Source organism: Hibiscus syriacus, unplaced genomic scaffold (assembly GCF_006381635.1).
Source record: "Hibiscus syriacus cultivar Baekdansim isolate YM2019G1 unplaced genomic scaffold, ASM638163v2 tig00001478_pilon, whole genome shotgun sequence".
NCBI lineage: Eukaryota > Viridiplantae > Streptophyta > Magnoliopsida > Malvales > Malvaceae > Hibiscus > Hibiscus syriacus.
The window spans coordinates 5,463,475-5,484,861 of record NW_024061874.1 but is presented as its reverse complement, the minus strand read 5'-3'; the positions used below and the strand labels follow the sequence as shown (position 1 = coordinate 5,484,861).

General features: G+C 35.1%; 1 protein-coding gene and 1 pseudogene across 1 annotated transcript; both read right to left on the bottom strand.

Moving 5' to 3' along the window:
- Positions 1–366: 366 nt before the first annotated feature.
- LOC120127835 (monothiol glutaredoxin-S17-like) lies at positions 367–3,370 on the bottom strand. The gene is made up of 3 exons (XM_039145651.1): positions 2,969–3,370; positions 2,759–2,833; positions 367–1,792 (listed from the first exon to the last, which is right to left on the bottom strand). The coding sequence occupies exons 1-3, from the start codon at positions 3,152–3,154 to the stop codon at positions 590–592; spliced, it is 1,464 nt and encodes a 487-aa protein (XP_039001582.1). The 5' UTR covers positions 3,155–3,370; the 3' UTR covers positions 367–589.
- A 2,117-nt stretch (positions 3,371–5,487) lies between these two features.
- LOC120127846 lies at positions 5,488–9,405 on the bottom strand (annotated as a pseudogene).
- Between the last annotated feature and the right edge of the window lie 11,982 nt (positions 9,406–21,387).

The window sequence follows — 21,387 nt, the reverse complement described above, 5'->3', positions numbered from 1 at the left end:
TCAAGGATCAATAGGTAAATTTCAGCAGCTCCAGGAAGGCTAATCTAGGCTGGAAGAACTGCGACGTCAAAGAAGGCTTCGTCACACCAGAGGTAGAAAGCTCTCGACCGGTGGATTAACCATGGAAACTGATATATTTATTGAAAGTTGAGGCAAGAATGCTCAAAAAGTACCATTGTCGAGCAAGAGAAACAAGCTTCATTTCAGTGAAGAAAAGAGACAGAATGAATACTAACAATTTTGATTTGCAATTAGCTAAATGCACTTACTTGTAAGTGAAATGTTGGCCATGCTTTTGTCGACATTTTTCAATAAAAAAATTAATCTCAAGAGCAAAATATAACCAACTTAATGGAGTTTTATCCATTTACCAATGCTCAAAGATGCAAATCGTGCATAGATACAAGGAGTTCTACTACCAACTCAAAAGCACCAGTAGAGATGGTTTGAAAGGCAAATTAAAACCGACAAATTAAAAGGTTTTCAATTACTGTAAATTGGCACACATTCAACTTGGATAACAGAAAAGTCTGGAATTCAAACAAAGGCTTGTCCCAAAGTCTTATTTTTAAACAAACTGAACCGCACCTTACTCGGACAGTGTCGCTTTCAGCTCACCATTGTTCCGGAGCTCTAGTATGATATCACAACCTCCAATAAGCTCACCTTTGTAATAAAGTTGAGGAAACGTTGGCCAGTTCGAGAAGACTTTCAATCCCTGCCTCACTTCGTCGTTAGTTAAAATATCAAATGAGCCGAAACTCACACCTTCCTCCTTTAAGGCGTTGACAACTTTAGAGCTGAAACCACATCTAGGAGCATCGGGTGTACCCTTCATGAAGAGCATCACTGGTGAAGATGAAATCAAACTTCTCAGATCCAACATCTCTTTCCTAGTGATGCCTTTCTCGGTTAAGATCTTTTGAAGCTCACCACTTTTCTGCATCTCTAACGCAATGTCTGATCCACCAATAAGTTCACCTTTAATATACAATTGAGGGTAACTTGACCAATTTGAATAAACTTTCAGCCCTTGACGAACTTCATCATCTGTGAGAATGTCAAAACTCCTGAAATCGACTTTCTCTTGTTTAAGTATTTCAACTACCTTGTGGCTGAAGCCACACTTGGGCTCATCAGGCTTTCCCTTCATAAACAGCACAACTGGGCTTGAATTAATCAAGCTTTGCAGACGAGAATTTAGGTTTGTACTTAATCTGGTGGGTTCTGCGGTGCCAACCGTTCCCGCTCCACTTCCAACGATATCAACTCCATGATCTCTGAAAACTTCTTTAAGTTCACCACTTTCATGCATGGAAATTATTATGTCACACCCACCGAGAAGTTCTCCTTTGCAATAGACTTGCGGAAATGTTGGCCAGTTAGAGAACTTCTTTAAACCTTCACGAACTTCGTTGTCCGACAGAATATCAAATGTTCCAAATTTTATTTTTTCATCCTTCAAAACATCAACAACTTTTCTGCTAAAATCACACTTAGGTTCCTCAGGGATTCCTTTCATGAATAGCATTACAGGATGAGAGTCAATCAGCTGCTGCAGTCGCTTCTTAAGTTTGTCGTCGAGACCAGTTTGCACTTGATTTCCTGTCTGGGATGAACCATTTACCTTCGCCAAATCTTGAACCGTCTCAAGGATGGTGGGGCCGGCAGCCATCCCAAGACTAGCAGGAGCAGCAGCTTCTCCAGGGTTAATAAACCCAGTAACCTTGGCAACTTTGTTGGCGAGACTGGAAGGATCTGCACCCTCCAATTTATCAAAAATCTTACCATCCTGACAGAAACAATCAAATGGTCAACCTTACTCATCTTTCAAAAGTGTTTAAATCGAAAAATCAAATACTAACCAAACCTAGACTTCAAGCAAATTATCAAAGGGCAATATTAAAAGAAGAACAGGCACACAATTGGATAGTCCAGCCTTATCAGTATGAATATTTATTGCCTTTATTCAGGATGGAAAAAAGCGTTCCTGGACAAGTTTAGTTAAATTCACTTCTCTACATTTTGAGGGAAATGATTGAATGAATCTAACAAGTGAAAATCTTCCTGTGTGTGTTCAGTGAAATACTCCCAGCCTAGGATTGTCAAATGCAATAACAAGCAGCCAATGATTATATTCCGCAAGAAAATAAGTAATCAAGTAATCGGACTGACTTAGCAACTAGCATTCGAACATATACATTCATGGATTAAATCAACTTCAGTGTGAATATATATATTCAATGGTCACTAGCACTAAATGAACAATAATCTTCACACCAAACGCAAGTCTCATAACCTAGAAATCACCGATGCAAGAAGAAACAGCTAATCAAAATTGCCAACCTTGTTACCGACAAAATAAGTATCAGACAACAATTTTCGGCAATTATTTTCACAAAATCTTTTGCTCTTTTTTCGACATAACGGTCTAAAACACACTCAAGAATAAAATTGAATTTCGTGCTAGCATTCGCATATATAAAAGGTCATTGATCGGACCAGTACATACAAGCAGCGCTAAGAAATCAACCTTTAAAATTTACCCTATATTATCTACATCTAGAACAGCCATAAAACAGAGCAATATAATTCAGCCATTAAAAATCAACACCACAACAAAATCTCGATAAAGGTTACTTATTTATCAGTATATGCATATAATTAGAAATTGCCATCTCTAATTCAAAATTATAAAAGATTTAATCCCACCAATAGAGTACACTGAAAAAGAAAAAGCACCCATCAAAATATTTACCTTAAAGAAGACGAAGAAAGGCACAGCAGAAACCGAGTATTCCTCAGATATCTCAGGCTGTTCTTCAGCTTCTACCTGCAAAGCAACAATCATAACCCATCAAGCAAAAAAAACAATTTTTTCATGAAAGAAAGAAGAAAAACAACGAAAAAAAACCCATTCAATCTCAAACAAGGAAATTCGAAGCTTAAAATGGAATAGAAGAGGAACCCTAAGGAAGTGAGCGTTGGGGAAATCGATGGAGAGATGGGAAAAGACTTTGTCCATTTGCTTTGAAGCCTCACACCAAGAAGCCCATAAGTGAAGGATAAGCGGTGCACCACTCTGGCGCAACTCGTCGAGCTCAGCCTTCGATTTGACATCTTTTACTGAACCACCAGCACCGCCTCCACCCATTGCTATGTTTAATGGTTTGGATTACTGAGTTTGGTTATTCTTCTCCGCTTCAAAGTAAAATAGAGTAGAGATTTCTAGACGGCGCTTATAGTGAGCCAAAATATTCCACCTTTTTTGGGTTCTTTCTCAATGCCTTTATCTTAGCCACTCGGAATAGTTCCGCAGCTCCGAGTCGAACTCAGTTCTTTCCTTTTAGGTCTTTTTCAGATCCTAGATTTCGTGCTTTGCTTCTACGCTATACCTGATTATATTGACCATTGGACTAAGATCAAATTATGGTTTTGGTACCTATAGTATGTTGGAATTATGGATTTAATCCTTATATAATTACTTTCAAGTTATAAATAGCAACAGTTACAAGCAAATTGTGCAAAAAAAATATTCTTTTTCCTTTAGAATTTTGTTAGAAAGATATATATTCTTTTCCCCTTTATAACTTTAAAATTTTGATTTTACAAACTTTCTAGAATAAAAATCAAAATTATAAATAAAAAAGTATACTTAAATGGGAATACATTTTAGAATAATTCATTAATTTTGGGAAATGTATAATACGATACACGAATGAATAACAATATTATCAGTATACATTCGAATTACAATCGAAGTTATATATATATATATATATATGTTTGTATATTTGTACCAAATCAAAATTTATGTGTCAAATTACAAATTGAAACAAAATTTCACTTATAAATTTATTATTTAACCCTTTCACCACACAAAAAAAAAACCTCAGGAAACACACCAAACTTTCAGTCCTTATTAGGCTGTAAGTTTTCAAACAACTTCACTATTTAAACGCTTGGAAACCGAATCAACTTATAATAACTATTAATGCAAAAGGTGCATTAAGCCTTGTTCATATTACCAGAATCAACAAAGTTCTAAAACAGAGGCCGACATGAGAGCACATGCAAAGCTCGAAAACATTGGAACATAACAGCATAAACATATGGCCCCAAATTCAGATTATGCCCGAATCACTCAGCTTCACCATTTGAACGCATTGAAACCGAAATGATGATATTCTCCGACACTTTTCGATAAAAGCTTCTTCTTTTTTCAGTTGCCCTCGACGGCAGTGGCAGCATCCGCCAATTCGTGGCACTGCCGGTATGAGGAATGCTCGGGAGTCTTGTAAACAAGTCCACTTGAAACATTACTCCACAGATGTTCCCATCTTCATCTTCACGAGTTATTGCTTTTACCTTGTGAAGTGGATGATCAACGCTTATAAGGCCGTTGCTATTTATGAAAAAGCAGCCTGTAAAATCAACAGTGTATTAAATTCAAACTTAATGGATAATAAACTCTAACAAATCTCTTGACATTAGGAGTTTTTGAGATTTGATAATAGGACTAGTTTTTTAACATCTTCATTTTCACAACAAATAGTTAATAGTGATATCAATTTGAATCTACTAATAACATCATAAAGGTTGAGAGCAAATCACGTCAAATTAAAATAAAAAAAGTAGATTCCAAATTTTAACATAGTTGAGGGACCAAAATCAAAACTAGACCAATACTTTTTACCTGAGGGATACAAGCCTCTTGTATGGCGTTTGGATCATCAGATAATACCAGGGAGCCATCTCCAGCCATTCCCCATTTAAGTTCAAAGCTTGCTTCGTGGTCCTAATTAATAAATGCATTCAAAGAACGGAGCAGCATCGAGAGGATCAAATTGTTAAACTTTAAAAGTATAAGGGTTTATTAAGTATTTTTAGCTTACTATTGCCACTAAGAGGGTTTTAGATTTAGCTTCCCGAGTTCTCTTACGATCCAAGCCACTAGAGGGAAGTCCAAGCTCCTCCGGTGGATTTCCGATTACTTTCTCGAAAACCACCAACATTTTACGAATGAAGCTTACACTGCATGCACGCACTAAGCTTATCTCTAAACGCTGTAGCTTTTGTAACGGAAAATAATGGTGATGGTTTCTTACACAAGGTTAAAAAAAGGGATGGGGTTGGGGTGTGTGCAATGTGCATGTAACGCAACTCAGAGCCTTGCATGCAGAGATGGTGGCCAAAAGTTCTTGTTTCTTTGTGGTTTCCAAGAGAAGAAATGATGGGATTCTTCAGAAAAAAATCAAACCGGACATCTAGATCAATTGATAATGAAGGCAAACTAGTTTTGTTAACCGTTATGATTTGCTACTCTACTCGAGTACTTGGAGTATATGAATCGTGTTCGTGGCAAACATTAACTTAGATCTTTTTTATAAATTATTCGCCATGATCCGCTAGCGTTTAAATGTGTCAAAATCATAAACAAAACTAAGTTACATGTGTCAAAATTGACAAGTTCATTGCTGGTAACGATGTACTACAAGAATAGCGATCCCCTTTTGCAATTCTATGCTGCAAGGATCTTAGAACCACAGGCAGCAAGAGCATGGCTGCCTTCTTTGTACACAAGGTTCCCTCTTACAAAAGTGGCCAACACATTCCCAGACAGGCTTTTGCCTATGTAGGCAGAGATACTCTGCACTCGGAAAGGGGAGAACCGTATTCCGACTTAAGAATCGAACCAAACAGGAACAATAATCATATACGGAAAGGGATAATAGAGAATACGTGTTACATACCGGATTTTTAACAAACATTGGATGACCTTCATTGAGGTGAAACTCAACTTCAGGTTCCCAGACAACAATGTCTGCATGATTTCCGATTGTAATGGATCCCTAAACAATGTAGTTACCATTTCCAGATCATTCACTCGCACAGAACCGGAAAAGAAAAACATGATTGAACTGCATATGTAAAAACATGGTTTAAGATAATGGACCTTCGAATGCTGTCTAGCAAGCTTCGCAGGTTTTTCGCTCCACCATGAAACTAACTGTTCCAATGTTATTCCGAATTTCTGTCCATATGACCATGTCACAGGAAGAACAAACTGCAGATGTCTCAATTGAAAGGTTATCAATTAGCGTCCACCAACTACAGTACCAAGTAAGAGTAAATAATGATCAAAGAGAGAACGCGAGGAAATGAACAGCATAACAATATGAACCAGACACAAGTGGGATTCATCAGGTTTCAACCTTGAAGCGAGAGAGATGATACTATTAAGTTTTATAGTAACTTACAAGTCAATTTCTTTGAAAATTAGTGTAATATTCAGAAAGTAATGTCACCATAAGATGGCATAAGAATTTTATATACAGAATAAAGCAAACAATTACTTTAAATGGAAAATTACCGACCTGTATAATGACATACCGCCCCAAGCCTTCAAAAAGTTACCATCGTTCAGGAGTTTAAGTTCTGGGACTGGCGGTGAATGATCTGAACTCAGCATATCGATATGTCCTTCCTGGAACACAAAAGAAAATAAAGGAAAAGCAATGGGATTAACAAAATGAATATATGGTAACTAGTTACAGAAGAAAATTGATTGCAATACCATTAAAGCATTCCATAGTTTTTCTTTATTGCCTGCACCACGAATAGGTGGGGCACACTTGAAACGAATATCTCCGTCGGGAATTTCTTCTGCTGAAAAAGCTAAATAATTTCAACAGTTATGCTGTCACCTCTCCATTTTGCTTCCTGATCCATTCACATTGAAAGTTCAAGATCAGAAATGTCATAAGCACTAATTTATTGGCAGTTAGAAGAATAGGGCTATGATCAAACAAGGGAGTTCTATTAGAGATATTTTTCATTATGAATACCTTTATAAGATCTAAGAACTGGCATCAGACAAATGAACAACATGAAGATGAGCACCTTCTGCTCGACCTCCAATGCTTGTGTCCTTCGTAACAGTCAAAAGTTCTCTAATAGCTGCCTCCTCCCTGGATGAGAAATCAAGATTAAACGGTGTAAAGAAACTGAATTTAACGCTTTACAAATTTGAGCAAAACATGGATAGAACCATCCCTAAGGAAAAGTAGTTAAATATATCCCTTCCTAGCGAAATTTAAAAAAAAAATCGAACTTACATGGAAGGTGGTCTTTTCTTAAGATAAGTTGAATATGATCGAGGATCGCCACCATCATCTTCAGTTTCTAAGTGGTTTTCAATGGCTGATTGAATCTCAGAATATACAAGGTCTCCTGTATTTGGCCAATATGGACAGGCCAGCCTAAAGTAGCAAATTGATAAGAATTGCAGTAGATAAACTAAACATTACCAATTTTTTAGAAATTGATTAAAATCACTTCAGCAAAAGACTACTATTTATGCATTATTACATTACAAAAGAACATGGAAAAAGGAAAGGGGGACAGAAATGCAATTATGCAAATGTGCTCTGGTTCAAAAGGAAAGAAAACTGACATTACAATCAGTTGAGTGCAATTAAGTAATCAGAAACGAACCTTAATATGAGTAGAATCAGTCATAGGAAAGTCACTGATCCCTGAAGGGCACATAAAAGACTGCAAAGATAGAACATAAAAGTTGTAGGATAAAATTTCAATGCCAAAAATGATCAACCACTCTATTACAGAATATTGCCCATTATTTTTGCAAGGGAAAAAGGTTTCAGAAAGAAGGGAGTTAAGTTCTAACGATTTCAATAAATTCTACTTAATGCACATTATGTCTAGGATCCAGAGCAACATCCATCAATTGGGAATCACTTAAGTTCATACATGACATGACATCAAGATTATTCATACAATACTATTGGAGGCATAACTTAAGAAAATACAAAGACCCAGCCTTCAATATATTATTGGTGGCATAACTACGCAAATGAAGTATAGCTAAATCATCTCATTAGATGCTTACCTTCAAACTAAGGGCGCCAGCATCTAAGAGAGCTTCCAGAGCTGTTGCATTGAATGCATTTTCAGGGACTAGACCTCCCCAAAAGCCTGTTAATGGTAGTTTTTTAGACTTAAGTCTTTGAAATAGTGATTTGTTAAGGTAGAGTTCACAGAACATACCAACATCAACATAAATACTCTTCTCTGCAGCCTCAATCTGAAAAAAAATTGTTCAAACAGATGCTATATAGTATATCAATTATGTTGTCATATATATGTACTAGGCATACCTTGAGTTTCAATGTTTCTGCTGAAACAGTGGAAGGAAAGTTATTTAGAGGCATGTCAATCAAAGTTGTAATACCCCCTGCACATAAAGAGTAATAGAAAGTTAAGGTGCATAAAGCGTGGCAGACCAAAACAATCATGAAAGAAATATTCCAAATTCTGATAGCACTACACCAAAGGAATAATAACACATGAATATATACGTTGATCAAAGAGGAAAAATAAGGAAGAAAAACATATTTATCTGAACAACGAAATCCAATCATAAACACTTTAGGCTACCGGTAGCCAAAAAAACTACAGAAAACAGTAAAGTTTGCTCAAAGAAGTTGCATTTATAATTTGTATTTATTACCAAAGGAGACATCAGTGCTCATTATGCTTTATACATATAAAGCAATATACCTGCAGCAGCTGCTTTAGTCCCAGAAGGAAATCCCTCCCATTCAGCCCTCCCTGGATCATCTAGATGCACATGCCTACCATGGACAAAATATAAGCACTGTAAATTTTCCTTTTGATCACATCTACTTCCATGCTTAAGCAGTTTTTATCTATCTCAAGTATTGATTAGAATTTACACTATGTTTGGTAGAAAGAAAGGAAATTGGAGGGAAACAAAAAAGTTGAAGAAAGAAAAAAGGAGGGAGAGGGAAGTAAGCTATTTTTCCTTCTTTGAGTTTGGTCTTAAAGATGAAACTAAGTGAATGAAAGGGATTAGGGGGTAAAGTTGAAGAACAAAAATTAAGCTGAATCGGTTTCCACTCATGGAAGGACTGAAATCATTCAATCAGAGCAAAAGTAAGGCTGCAAATTTGCCCATTTTCCGCCATAATCAAGTACTTGTTTAGATTTTTCCATTCCAATCTTTGTCCTGAACTATTGATATGATATTCCCTCCCTTTACCTCCACTGTCCATTTAAGCATCCAGAAAATAAATAAAACAAAATGACTGTTAAGTACCAAGTACAACAAAATGATCTTGCAGTAACATTGATATTATCAACAACATGACAAACTAGATTCCAATGTTTCCTCTCACAAATCCTCATATGCAAAACCACTCAAATTACAAACCTGCACCAGAAACAATCCCTTGGGGAGTCACAATGCTCTTGCTTGCAATCCAATAGTGACCGTGAGGAAGAAGACTGCAACCGCTTTGAGATGGCTGTCAAACGTAAAATCATAATTTTCATTTCTCCAATTGATCAATTTACAACATCGAAAACATAATCTATAGCTGCAGATTTCCTTAAAGAGAATCAGAAATAAAATCAACTTACGTCATTCCTTAAAGCAAACCAAAGCTAAGCTAAAATCACATAATCATTTCATGATCATTAAGATTGAAATTCATCAAAGTTCTCCTCTAGTTTTGAGATTCTAAAACCACAATCCAAGCAAAACCAGAAAATGAAGACAGTCAAGAGAACTGAAAATTTACATTTCATCCGTTCAAATTCTCCTCAATATCAATATTTAAAAAAATACAAGAATTTAAGAATTAGAGTAACATTAGAAGATACCTTGGAGGAATCCTGAACGTAGAAAAGGAAAATAAAAGAAGCGAGCAGCGCTAACAGAGGAAAGAGATTCCATTTTTGCAAGTCCATATCTCTCCCCGCTTCCACTTCCTCTATATTGATTTTGTTTTTTTTTTTTTTTTTGGTGGGGTGGGGGATCCACGCTTTGATACACGTGTAGATGCATCTGAATTCGAGATTAAAAAGGTTTAAATATTTTAAATAAGAGTTCGCGATTTTATCGAAAATCACCATTTAATTAAATATTTACGTGTCAATATCGTTTGAGAAAATATTATAGATCTAATATTCTTTAGAAAGGCGCGACTCATGTACCGCGCCTTACGCTAATGTGTCGCCACGTGGGTTAAGGCGTGGCTCATGCATCGCGTATTACGCTGATGTGGCGCCACGTGAGGTAAGGCGCGGTGCATGGGTCGTGCCTTATGCCAGCTGGAGCCACGTGGGTAAGGCGTGGTGCATGGGTCGCGCCTTTCTGCCAACTAACACGTCAGATAGACGCGATGTATGGGCCACGCCTTTGGTATTTGATCGGTCTCATCCGCCCGTTCACACTCTTCGTCCCATCCTATAAATACTCCCCTCTCAACTATTTTCGCCACACCAAATCCACTTAAATTCTCTCATATCCTTCCAAAAATCAATCCCCATCAAATTTTATTTATAAAGTAATATATTATATTATATTCCATTTAATTTTTTTAGTATTTTTTTAATTATTGTATTATTTATTTTTTAGTATTTTATTTAATTTTTTTTGCAGTTATAAAATGAGAGGCGATCTGCTTCGTTTGGATGGAAATCATATATCGAGACATTTTGCTAATATGATAATATTTTTAAATTTAAATTATTAGTAATAATTTTTTTATTAATTTATAAATTAATTTTTGTAATTATTAATATTTTTAGAAGAACGACCGTATATTAAATCCTTTTATTCGTAACCTTAAGTTAGCAATAGCAACCATGTCTGGTCGTATTTAGTCGAGGCTGGATTCGGTTACATAGCTAGATATGAAGGCCACTGTAGGATAGAACCAAACCTGATTTCTGCATTAGTCGAGCGGTGGAGACCGGAGACACACACATTCCATCTTCCGTGCGGAGAGTGCACGATTACGTTGGAGGATGTTTTCATGCACTTGGGGCTTCCAGTGGATGGAGATATGCTTTCAGGGGTGGTGCACGGTAACTGAAATTCTTTGTGTTAGGAATATCTATGAGGTGTCTCGCCAAATTTTAACGGTGATCGAATTCCGTTAAATTGGTTGAATGCAAATTTCCAGAATTTGAGTAAGGACGCCTCGAAGGATCAGGTTAAAAAGTATGCGCGGGCATACTTATTACAGTTGATAGGAGGGTTGCTGATGTCGGACAAATCGTGTAACCAAGTTCACTGTATGTGGTTGCGGCATCTTGGCGATTTTCATTTGGCTAGATCACTGAGTTGGGGCTCAGTAGTTTTGGCATTTATGTATAGGGAGATATGTCGAGCTACTGACTACAGGAAAAATGCTATCAGCGAATGTCTCCTTCTGCTACAGTTTTGGGCATGGTATCACATGCCCTTTTATGTCCTGTTGTGAAGAACTCGTTCGTATTCCCACTACGATTGAGGTAATTACAAACCGATTTCGTATATTAATCATTTTATCTAGTATATAATAAAATATATTTCCTTGAATAGGTGGTGTATTGACAGAAAAAATCATCGGGATCTACCTGATGAATTAGAATTAATCAGGCTACTAATTGATCAAAAGGCTGGCACAGAGGTATGTATTTAAATGTTTGAAAATCTATTTTGTATTATAGTTATATAATTAGATTATTATTTTGATAAGAATTATATATATTTGTTTTAGTTTGAATGGGCTCCTTATAGTAATGATGATATGAGGATCTGCATCCCACATGAGTTAAGGGGCCCATTAGATGTTTGGATGGTGGTGATCCCTGTGATTGTTATGCGATTGTCGAGTGTCATCCCATTGATCGTGTGCTCCGACAATTTGGTTTTATACAACCAATTCTGGAAGCACCTCAAAATCTCGACTAGTTGCATAACATCGATCGACGCTGTAAGACAGATATAGATTGGTTGCTGAAGCATTATGAGTGGGTCATGATATGGGAGGATCGACGTCGGCGCATTCCCCATAGAGAACCCATTTATGTGGACCATTTGACAGTTGCAGATGGTTATTACAAGTGGTTCAACAGTAACAGAAAATTGTTCCTACTTTCCGAGGATGCACGAGGACGAAGCATTCATTGACATCGACAAAGACGTGCACTGTCATAACTCCATCGTCCCCCGACTTGTGGACGGAGAGCAGGTGCTTCCGATTCGTCGCCTGCTGCAGCACCGGAACCTTCACGGCAACCACCGTCTGCAACGATGTACACCCCGCAACTATATCAGATGTCGCCACCGCCGTTCCCATACCAGATGCTGCCACCGCCACAGAGTTATATGCCCCTACCTGGAGGATATTATGGTTCTATATTTGTAGATCCGACTTAGGGTTCATATGCTAGTTATTTGACAGGTTCAGCTTCATCACCGATGGCTGCTGCATAGACACTTCATATACAGTTTTTTCACTCATCGATGTCTGTGTTTTCTCAATTTTCCCAATTTTCTATGAGAGGCGGGATAGTCAGTCATACACCTCCAGGGTCCTTATTCTATGGAGGTGCTACATCGTCATCAGTTCCTCATCAACAAAATATATCTGCTCCTGATGACGACGATGACGACGATGACAGTGAGGAGTCAGAACCAGTTATACGAAGAAATCCTCCTCGAGACAGACAACCATCACCCTGCGGAACACATTCGCACCGCAGACATTGATAGTTTTTGATATTTTATTATATTTGTCTTTACTTGTTTGTTGGACTTTCTTTATTGTAATTTTTTATTTACTATTTAATACTTAATTTATTTTGTCAATTTTGTTTATTACTTAATTCAAGCGAATGATGATGATCATTTAGTGATTTTTAATTGTTTTTTATAATAATAATAGTAAATATATGTATAAAAAACAATTGTCTTTTAAAAGTTTGTTGTTTTTAAAATTATATTCAAATACCGAATTGATATTAGTTTGATAAAATTTAATAATTGTGTTCGATAACTTTCTTAAGTTTGTCACTTATTATCTATTTTATTTTAATCACATATAACGCCAACATCAAATCCCGTTGTACCAATAAAAATGTGTAATATATTTGAATGGTTCTTCTTTATCAATGATGATGGATAATTTGCGCTTTGAATGGTTCTTCTTTATCATTTTCTTGTATTGTTTTTTTAATTAATTAGTGGTTCTCAAATGACATTAACTTTAAGTAAATGTGAATTAAATTACAAGAACTATTCTTTGATAAACAATCAACTACATCAGTTCCTCATCAATAGTGTCCTGGGTTTCTACAATGCTCACATCTTCTGTTTTGTCTAGATGTTTCTTGAATATCCATATCACAATGAATTTGAGTGGATTTTAGATGACCACGATCCCTCAATAAAGTGAGATCTGGTACAATCAGAACCCAATTCTGAACCTCATTAGGATCTTTATCATTAACTATAGGGGAACTCAAATTCGTATACCTTAAACACTTCTGATAGTAGGTATACGAGATCCACAAAATGGTTATAGTCTTGACGGGTATGCGAGCAAGATGCTATCACATGAGTGCATAGATACTTCAGAGCTTGAAATAACCCACAGTCGCACCATCTGTCCCGTAAATTTACTCTGTACGAGTTAGCTTTAATCCCTTGAAGAGGTCGCAGCATCTCTGTGACATGAAACAATTCATGCATTCTAGAGAAGCTTGTTACAGACATTCCATTTGATGCATCAATTTTTTTGTAGATCTGTAACTAATCTAGGGTGATAGACATGACCGCTTTGCATCCATGTTTGAGCTTGTCCCCCGAGCTTCGCAAAAAGTGCTCCCAAATGAAACTATGTAATTTTTACCAAAGCCATTACAGGTAAGTGACGTGCCCCCTTTAAGGTCGAATTGATTACCTCAGCCAAGTTGCCCGTCATGTTTCCATATCGATATCCACCATCATATGCATTTGTCCATATTTTTTTATTGATGAGGCTGATGTAATCTTATCATTTCTCATTCTTCGCCCGTAAATCTTGAAGTATGGATTCAAATGTTTAAGGTAGTAGTTCGTAACATGAGCATAAAATGTAGAACTTACTTTGTTTCTAAAAAATGAAAATAATTGAAAGAAAAAAACTTCAGCAGTTTCACTTACCCATGCGTACAAGTAATTGTCGCTCATCATTCTTCTTGAACCTTCTATGGTAGTTCGCAAAAATGTGTCAGATACAGTACCTATGTTGGACAAAGGGTGGTTTTCACATTGGACCCAAAGACTTCATTGTTGCTTTGATCCCAACTCCACGATATGAAATGACACAGATTTTTTCCCTCGTGATAACATGTGAGCATAAGTTTCGGAGGAAAAAAGCCCAAGAATCTGTATCTTCTCCTTCAAAAAGGGAAAAAGCAACTGGAAGAATATTGTGATTACCATTTTGGACAAATGCCAATAGTAAAGCTTGCTTGTATTTTCCATACAAGAAAGTCCCGTCGATCTGGACCATAAGCTTGTTGTATTTCACAGTATTAATGCACGGTGGGTAAGTCCAAAAAACGGGTAGAATTGGCATCGATCGCGAAGAACTCGATCATTATGGTATGCATGACAAGTTTCGAAGTCCATAATTATCCCAGGATTCAACCTCTGCACCACCCTAAACCAACTTGGAAGTTCGTTGTAGGATGTATCCCATTCGCCGTGAAGTTTTTTAATCGCACTCTGCTTTACCAACCATGTTTTTTTGTATGAGATTGAATACCTATACTGCGATTGTATAGCTGAAATCAACACAGTAATAACTATATGGGAGCTTGCTTTTACCATGGGCATGATGGCTTGGCAGATCACTTCAGAGTCCAAGTTGGGATGATCTAGGTTGATCCCTCCAGCACAAGATGTGTGGTGATCGTTGTATACCGTTAGTTCTCATATATTATTTTTCCTCTTCCTCTTCGATAAGTGAACTATCCAATTGCATCCGTTTTCACGTCGGACATAGTGGCAGACATACTTTTCTGGCGTAGAGCAGTCGACTCTGGACTGAACATAATTACAGATATTGTAATTTTTTTATAGTCGTCGTCGCTTCTTCTTTGCTTGAAAACTCCATGCCTAAATATAACTCACTATTAATTATTGACGAGTTAAATACATAGTCATCGAGATTAGGCATATCCACAAAATCTGGCCTATACATTGCACCATAGTCAGCTTCATACATGTGTGTTGGAGGTTCAGTTTGTACCACATTGTGAGAACTTCATCTACATCATCATCATCATCGGAGTTAAACTGCGGTGATTCTGAGTGAACGAATAGTCTAGTCTTAGTACCATCCGCACCTAGCTCACGAAGTGGTTCTTCTGGTGGAGATGAGGGTTCCTCCATGCTATCCACATTTAGGTCGAAAAACCTGCTACTTGCATGCTTTCCTCTTGAACTAGAAGGCATCTCGACATTGAGATCGAAAAAACTCGCAGTAGAGCCCTGGAGCTTGAAGCCATTGTGTCAAATGGAAACTGCACAGATTGTTGCGTCGAGGGCATCTCCATATTTAGGTCAAAGAAATTGGCAGATGAATGCCTTCCCCTTGAACTGGACGCGATGTTTCCTTACGGATTATTTGTGGACCACCTCGGTATAGATCGTAAAGAGTTGCTGATGAATGTCTCCCCATTGAGCTTGATGGGATGACACCATGATGCGGATTTCCCATTATAGCATTAAAATCATTACACACTACTGTAGTTGGGCTGTCAACTTGATCAACTTGTTCACCCATCCCATAGTGTGAACTTAATGACAAACCTCGAACAACATGCACTTCAATAAACTTTGCATACATCTTCGTATCAGCGTCTAAATAATGATTTTGATAATCAACCATCATTTCAACATTATCATTATTCGATAGTTCGAACGATGTATAAGTTAACATAAACAATGATGTTGGAAATCTGTACTAAAGCGACGACAGTCTTCTAGTACTTCCAACATGAACTTTCCTTTAAATATTCGTTATCAGCTCCTCAAGAGTTGGGGTTCTCTTGAAGGATATTTTAACATAATTATTTGATACGAACACAACGCCAGTTTCATCTTCCCAAATTTCACCATCATAATAAACAATAGCTGAAATTTGCGTCATTCTTAGAGTTTGAAAGGGAGACAGTCTTATATCTGCAAAAAACTGAAACAAGCCTAATTAAATAAATAATATATGAATTAAAATATAATGCAATAAAGTTTTTACAAATAAACGTAAATAATTTAAATAATATAATTTTATATTATTACTGTATCGAAAAAAATATTTCGACTTATGCTCCCGCTTTCCAATCTTACAACCACAAAAATTAATTGAAAATAATTAGTATAATATTTTTTTTCAAATATTCATATATAAAAAAATTATATATTAAAAAAATTACCTTGCAACGAAAGATCGAACGAACTTCTGAATCAAAGATAAGAGGATTGTCGGGTGATGTTTACGAGTTAAGAGGATTGTTGTGTAATGTTTTCGGGTTGAGAGGATTGATGTGTGATTTTACGGGTTGAGAGCGTAGCATTTATAGCTGAGAGAAAAGTTTAAAAGTCGAGGAATTCAGATACAATTATACAAGGCGCAACCCATGCACCACGCTTATCTGGCACGTGTGTCAGAAAACAGAAAGGCGCAGCCCATGCACCGCGTCTTACGCCATGTTACGCCACATTAGCATAAGGCGTAGTGCATGGGCCACACCTTACCACACATAGCGACGCATCAGCATAAGGCGCGGTGCGTGGGTCGCGCCTTTCTGCAAAGGGTGTTAGATCCGTAATATTTTCTCTAACGGTGCCTGACACGTAAATATTTAATCAAAAAGTGATTTTTCGGGAAAAATCTCCCGAATATACCGTAATTGAGATTTATATAAGAATTTATAGATTATTTATCATAGTGACGGGGTTCAGATTTGAATTTTGATCTTACAAACTCAAAATTTTAATCCTAACTATGTGTATCAAAACTCGTTGACCTATCAAATAATATAATTATTTTTATATATTTAAAAATAATTGTAATAATATATATATATACACACTAAATTAAATCATTATTTTATCTAATAAAAATATTATTATATAGATTTATATTAGGTCAAGATTGAATTTATATCTTAAAAAATTGAGTTACATTTTGAATTTGATTGAACATCCTTCAATATATGTCAAATCAATTTACGAGTAAAAGAATAAAATGTTTAAATTAAAATTGAATTGATTAAAAATCTAATTTGACTAATACTCATCCTTAACTAAAACCCTAACTTCACAATCTTCTTAGTTTGAGTCCTACCGAAATGACATACGAACGATAGGTTTTTTCATTCTTATTTAGGTATAATATAAAAAATATCATTAATGTTTAATTGAATAAACATTTTGACTCATGTTTTTAGATTACTTTGACCTTAACTGTAGCATCCCAAAAGTGGGGTCAATGACCAAAATAGAATTTTTGAAAATTTAGTGACCAATCTCAGAAAAGATTGAAAGTTAATGGATTTAAATGGAAAATTTGGATGTTGGATTTAATAATAAAGTTTGAAAGTAATAAGGGTAAAATGGTCATTTGACAAGGAATATTTTTATTTTCCTTTATAAGATAAGGGAACCACGTGGAAAATGAGAGATTTCTCTATAGTTTTCTTCTTCTCCAGCCGTGAGCGTCAATAGCAAATATGAGTTTCTTGGTTAGTTGATTATTTGCTAAATTAAAGGTTGGTTTATGATCATTAGATGATAACTAAGCTTAAGGAAAGCTTAAGTTTTCTTAAAATCAAAAGACGATGGAGTTAAGAGGGATTAAAAATTAGGAGTTCTTGAATGAAATCTTGAAATAGAGTTCATAATTAGAATTGGAAGTTGAATTTGACTTGTCATCAATCTAATTAAGAGATAGGAAGTGATAGAATTGGATTTATAACAAGTGGAAAAATTGGCATGATTCTTGAAGTTCATGTAGAGAATATGATTTTGAGATTTAAGATGTAATAAACAAGTAGAAATGAGTTTTAATATGTATATGAGAGTTAAGAATATGATAGAGGATGAAATATGAAGTGTTTAAGTAAAACTGAAGTGATTTTCGGGCTTAAATTTGAATTCTGGACTGGTGTGTATCGGTACACATTCAACATGCACTGATAAATAAAGGGTAAAATTCCAGAAAATGTTCAAAGTGTACCAATGCACAGTAAGTGTATCGATACACCCCTTAAAAATGAAAACTTCGAATGTAATTTGTGCATCGATACATAGGTAGTGTATTGATACACTCGTTAAGGAATGCATCGATACACTATAGTGTGCACCAATACACTCCTAAAGGGAAAAATGAATTATGGTTCATTAAATTAGTTTAAGTTATTAGCATCGAATTATAAGGTTTAGGCTTCTGATAATCGTCTTGAAAATCATATTTATGTAGAGGCTGAGCCTAAACAAGTTCAGGAACGATCATCAATTTAAGATTCAATCAAAAGAAAGGAAATCATAAAGGTGGATTTGTAAATTAGTGAGGCTAAGGTGAGTTCATATTATTAGAAGGTGCATATTATGATATGGAAATTAGAGTTGTGATAAGTCTGTTTCTAATATTTTTATATATGATTGCATGAGTAGAAGTATGATTATGTTTGTATTATGTGAATATGCTCTGTTCATATTATTTGTTATGTAGTGTGAATTTATATGATATGGGCTACATGGAAACGATATATGTGTAACTATGTGTGAACCTTATATAGTTATATGAGCTGTATGAGTATGTAAAATAAGTTATAAGATCACAAACTATGTATGATAGTAAAATGTTGTATGTGATAACCATAGAAAGGAGATAAGTTAAGTGATTATGAACATGTAAATATATGTCTAGATGAAGATATAATAACAAAACATAAATTACATGAGTTAAATTTATGGAAACTAATATAATCTACTTATAATATTAAATGCAAAGTGAGATAAACTAACTAAAATTGATCTATAGGACAATATGAGAATAATATATCAATTAGGAGACTTGTACATAAATAATGATAATCATATGTGAGACAAGCTATATGAGAAAGAGTAATGTGCTTAGATGAACTATGATATATGAATTACATAGTAAAGATCTATGAAGTCATAGGAAAAGGTTACGAGAGTAATGTGAACTTGAACTAAGGGAATATAAGAAATTGGTATATAAATGAAGTTATATAAGTGATATATGTTAGTATGCTACAATATATGTTATATGATATATGTGAACATAAGAGAACAAAATATGAGCTAGGTGATATGGATATAAATGATTATATGAACATGTAATATAAATTAGGGAATTATGATCTAGGTGTTATATGTCTATAAAAAGATATAAGAACAATATATAAGCTATGTAATATGAACTGCTTGATTTAAATGCTATGTAACATTATCTATGTGACTAAGTAAAAATGTGATATCAATATATGATAATAATCGTATGTAAATGTGACATGATCTACGAGATAATAAATTATGTGATTTTATGAATATGAGAATATAGAGAATAAAACATAAACTATATGTTATAGATGAGATATATGTGGTTATATGGGACTTTACGAGAATATGTAACATAAGCTACATGATTAATATGTTTATATACTAAGTAAAATAAGTGACATGAATTATTATAAATGATAATGCCCATGTTATGCGTCAAGAGAGTTAGAGGTATAGTTGGCATGCCAAGAGTCGAGGGTCTACGCGATCATTCAAGACATATATGTATCCTTTGGAACATCTATGAGGTCCTATGAGACACATACTTGGTCCTTAGGATATGTATAAGATTCTTAAGGAATTTCTATGTGGTCCTTATGGACATTTTATATGGCACTTTGGTGCAATTCTACGTGGCACTTCAGTGCATTTATACGAGCTCTAGTGACAGCATTAGTGCACAACCTCTATAGACTCACATATCTATAGTTCTCAAATGTGTACATGGGCCAATAAAGAAAAAAAATTATAATATGAGAAAATGCTATGTGATGCTATATGTTTGTTTGGTAATATGATGTGTACGTATGTGAAAGTATGATAATAAGATGATAAAGGGATTAACGTAAACAATGATATATGTGCATATGGGTAAATGTTTCATAAAAGAATATATGAGTTGGTATGAAAGTGATATATATGCATTTATGTATTGATGAATAATGTGTTAGATAATTTAGAATAAATATATGAAATGTGCATATTAGGAATTAGTATGGAAATGATATATATAGTTAGAGTTCTATTATATGTTTCATGCCTCACTAAGTCATCAACTTAGCGTGTGAGTGTTTCACACGTAGGTTCCGGAAAGAGAGAAGAGAAGCTAAGAGGAGTAGGTCAGGTCAACATCTCTCTTACAAAGTTCATATCAGAAAAAAGATGTTTTAGATGTATTTTATTATTTTGAATATAGTTGGCATGTACTAATAGATTGAGTTGGATATGCTCTGATAGGTTTTGTAAAACCAAATAGTTTAATTTATGTAAAATATCGAATTTTATTTAATGAAAGTTTAGATTTTCATGATTTTTATAAAAGACAAGTTTTGAAAAGTCAATGTGACACCTTAGACTCGTATTCGGGTCGGATACGGGTTGGGGGTGTTACATTAACGTTTCATTTTAGGACAAACTGATTTATATTTAGATGAAAATTGTTAGTTAACTAATGATAAACGTTTTTTGATGCAAGACTGTCATATTACCACTCTTGACACATGATATGTGTTATACCATCACATTCGATATAAATCATATGCCACAATATCACTTTCAATTCGTGGTATGTGGCACATGAAATATGTCATATCATCTCTTCCAACACGTGATATGTATTACACTATCGTTTTTTCAGTACGTGACATGTATCACATTATTATTTTTTATATTTGACATGTGTCATGTCATTACTTTTTAAGATCTAACATATATTACGATATCACTTTGGACACGTACAACATCAATAACATACATTGATTATTAGTTAATTACTGATTTTTATAAATTAGCTGACCCTTATTCCCATATGTAATGGGGTAACGGGGAGGTAGGATAGTAGGCTGCCCCCAACGTTAGGTTGAGAGCAGCTTCCGTGGGAGACCTCCAAATTATAAAATGCCCTCCGTGGGACTCGATCACACGACCTCAAAGTTAAGAACCTTACGCTCTACCAACTGAGCTGGACGGTCATTTCTAATTACTGATTTTTATTCAATCATGATATATTTTATCTCGAAATAAAATGTTAAAATCAACGTACTTAAAACATATAAGAACTAAAGTAATTATTTTATTCAATATTAAATGTAAATTTTAACATTAAATCTTTTATTAAGGCCATATTGACCTAATTTTTTTAAAGAAAATAAATTGATTTTTTCTGTGAATTAAAAATTAGATTATATGTATATATAAACTATCAATTA

Bases quoted from the DNA above. Each gene is read 5' to 3' on its own strand.
- LOC120127835 (XM_039145651.1), bottom strand. From the start codon at position 3,154: ATGGGTGGAGGCGGTGCTGGTGGTTCAGTAAAAGATGTCAAATCGAAG. The intron at 2,834-2,968 runs GTTCCTCTTCTA...GTTGCTTTGCAG, and splicing joins CCAACGCTCACTTCCTTAGG to GTAGAAGCTGAAGAACAGCC. The intron at 1,793-2,758 runs GTAAATATTTTG...TGTTTCTGTCAG, and splicing joins CTTTCTTCGTCTTCTTTAAG to GATGGTAAGATTTTTGATAA.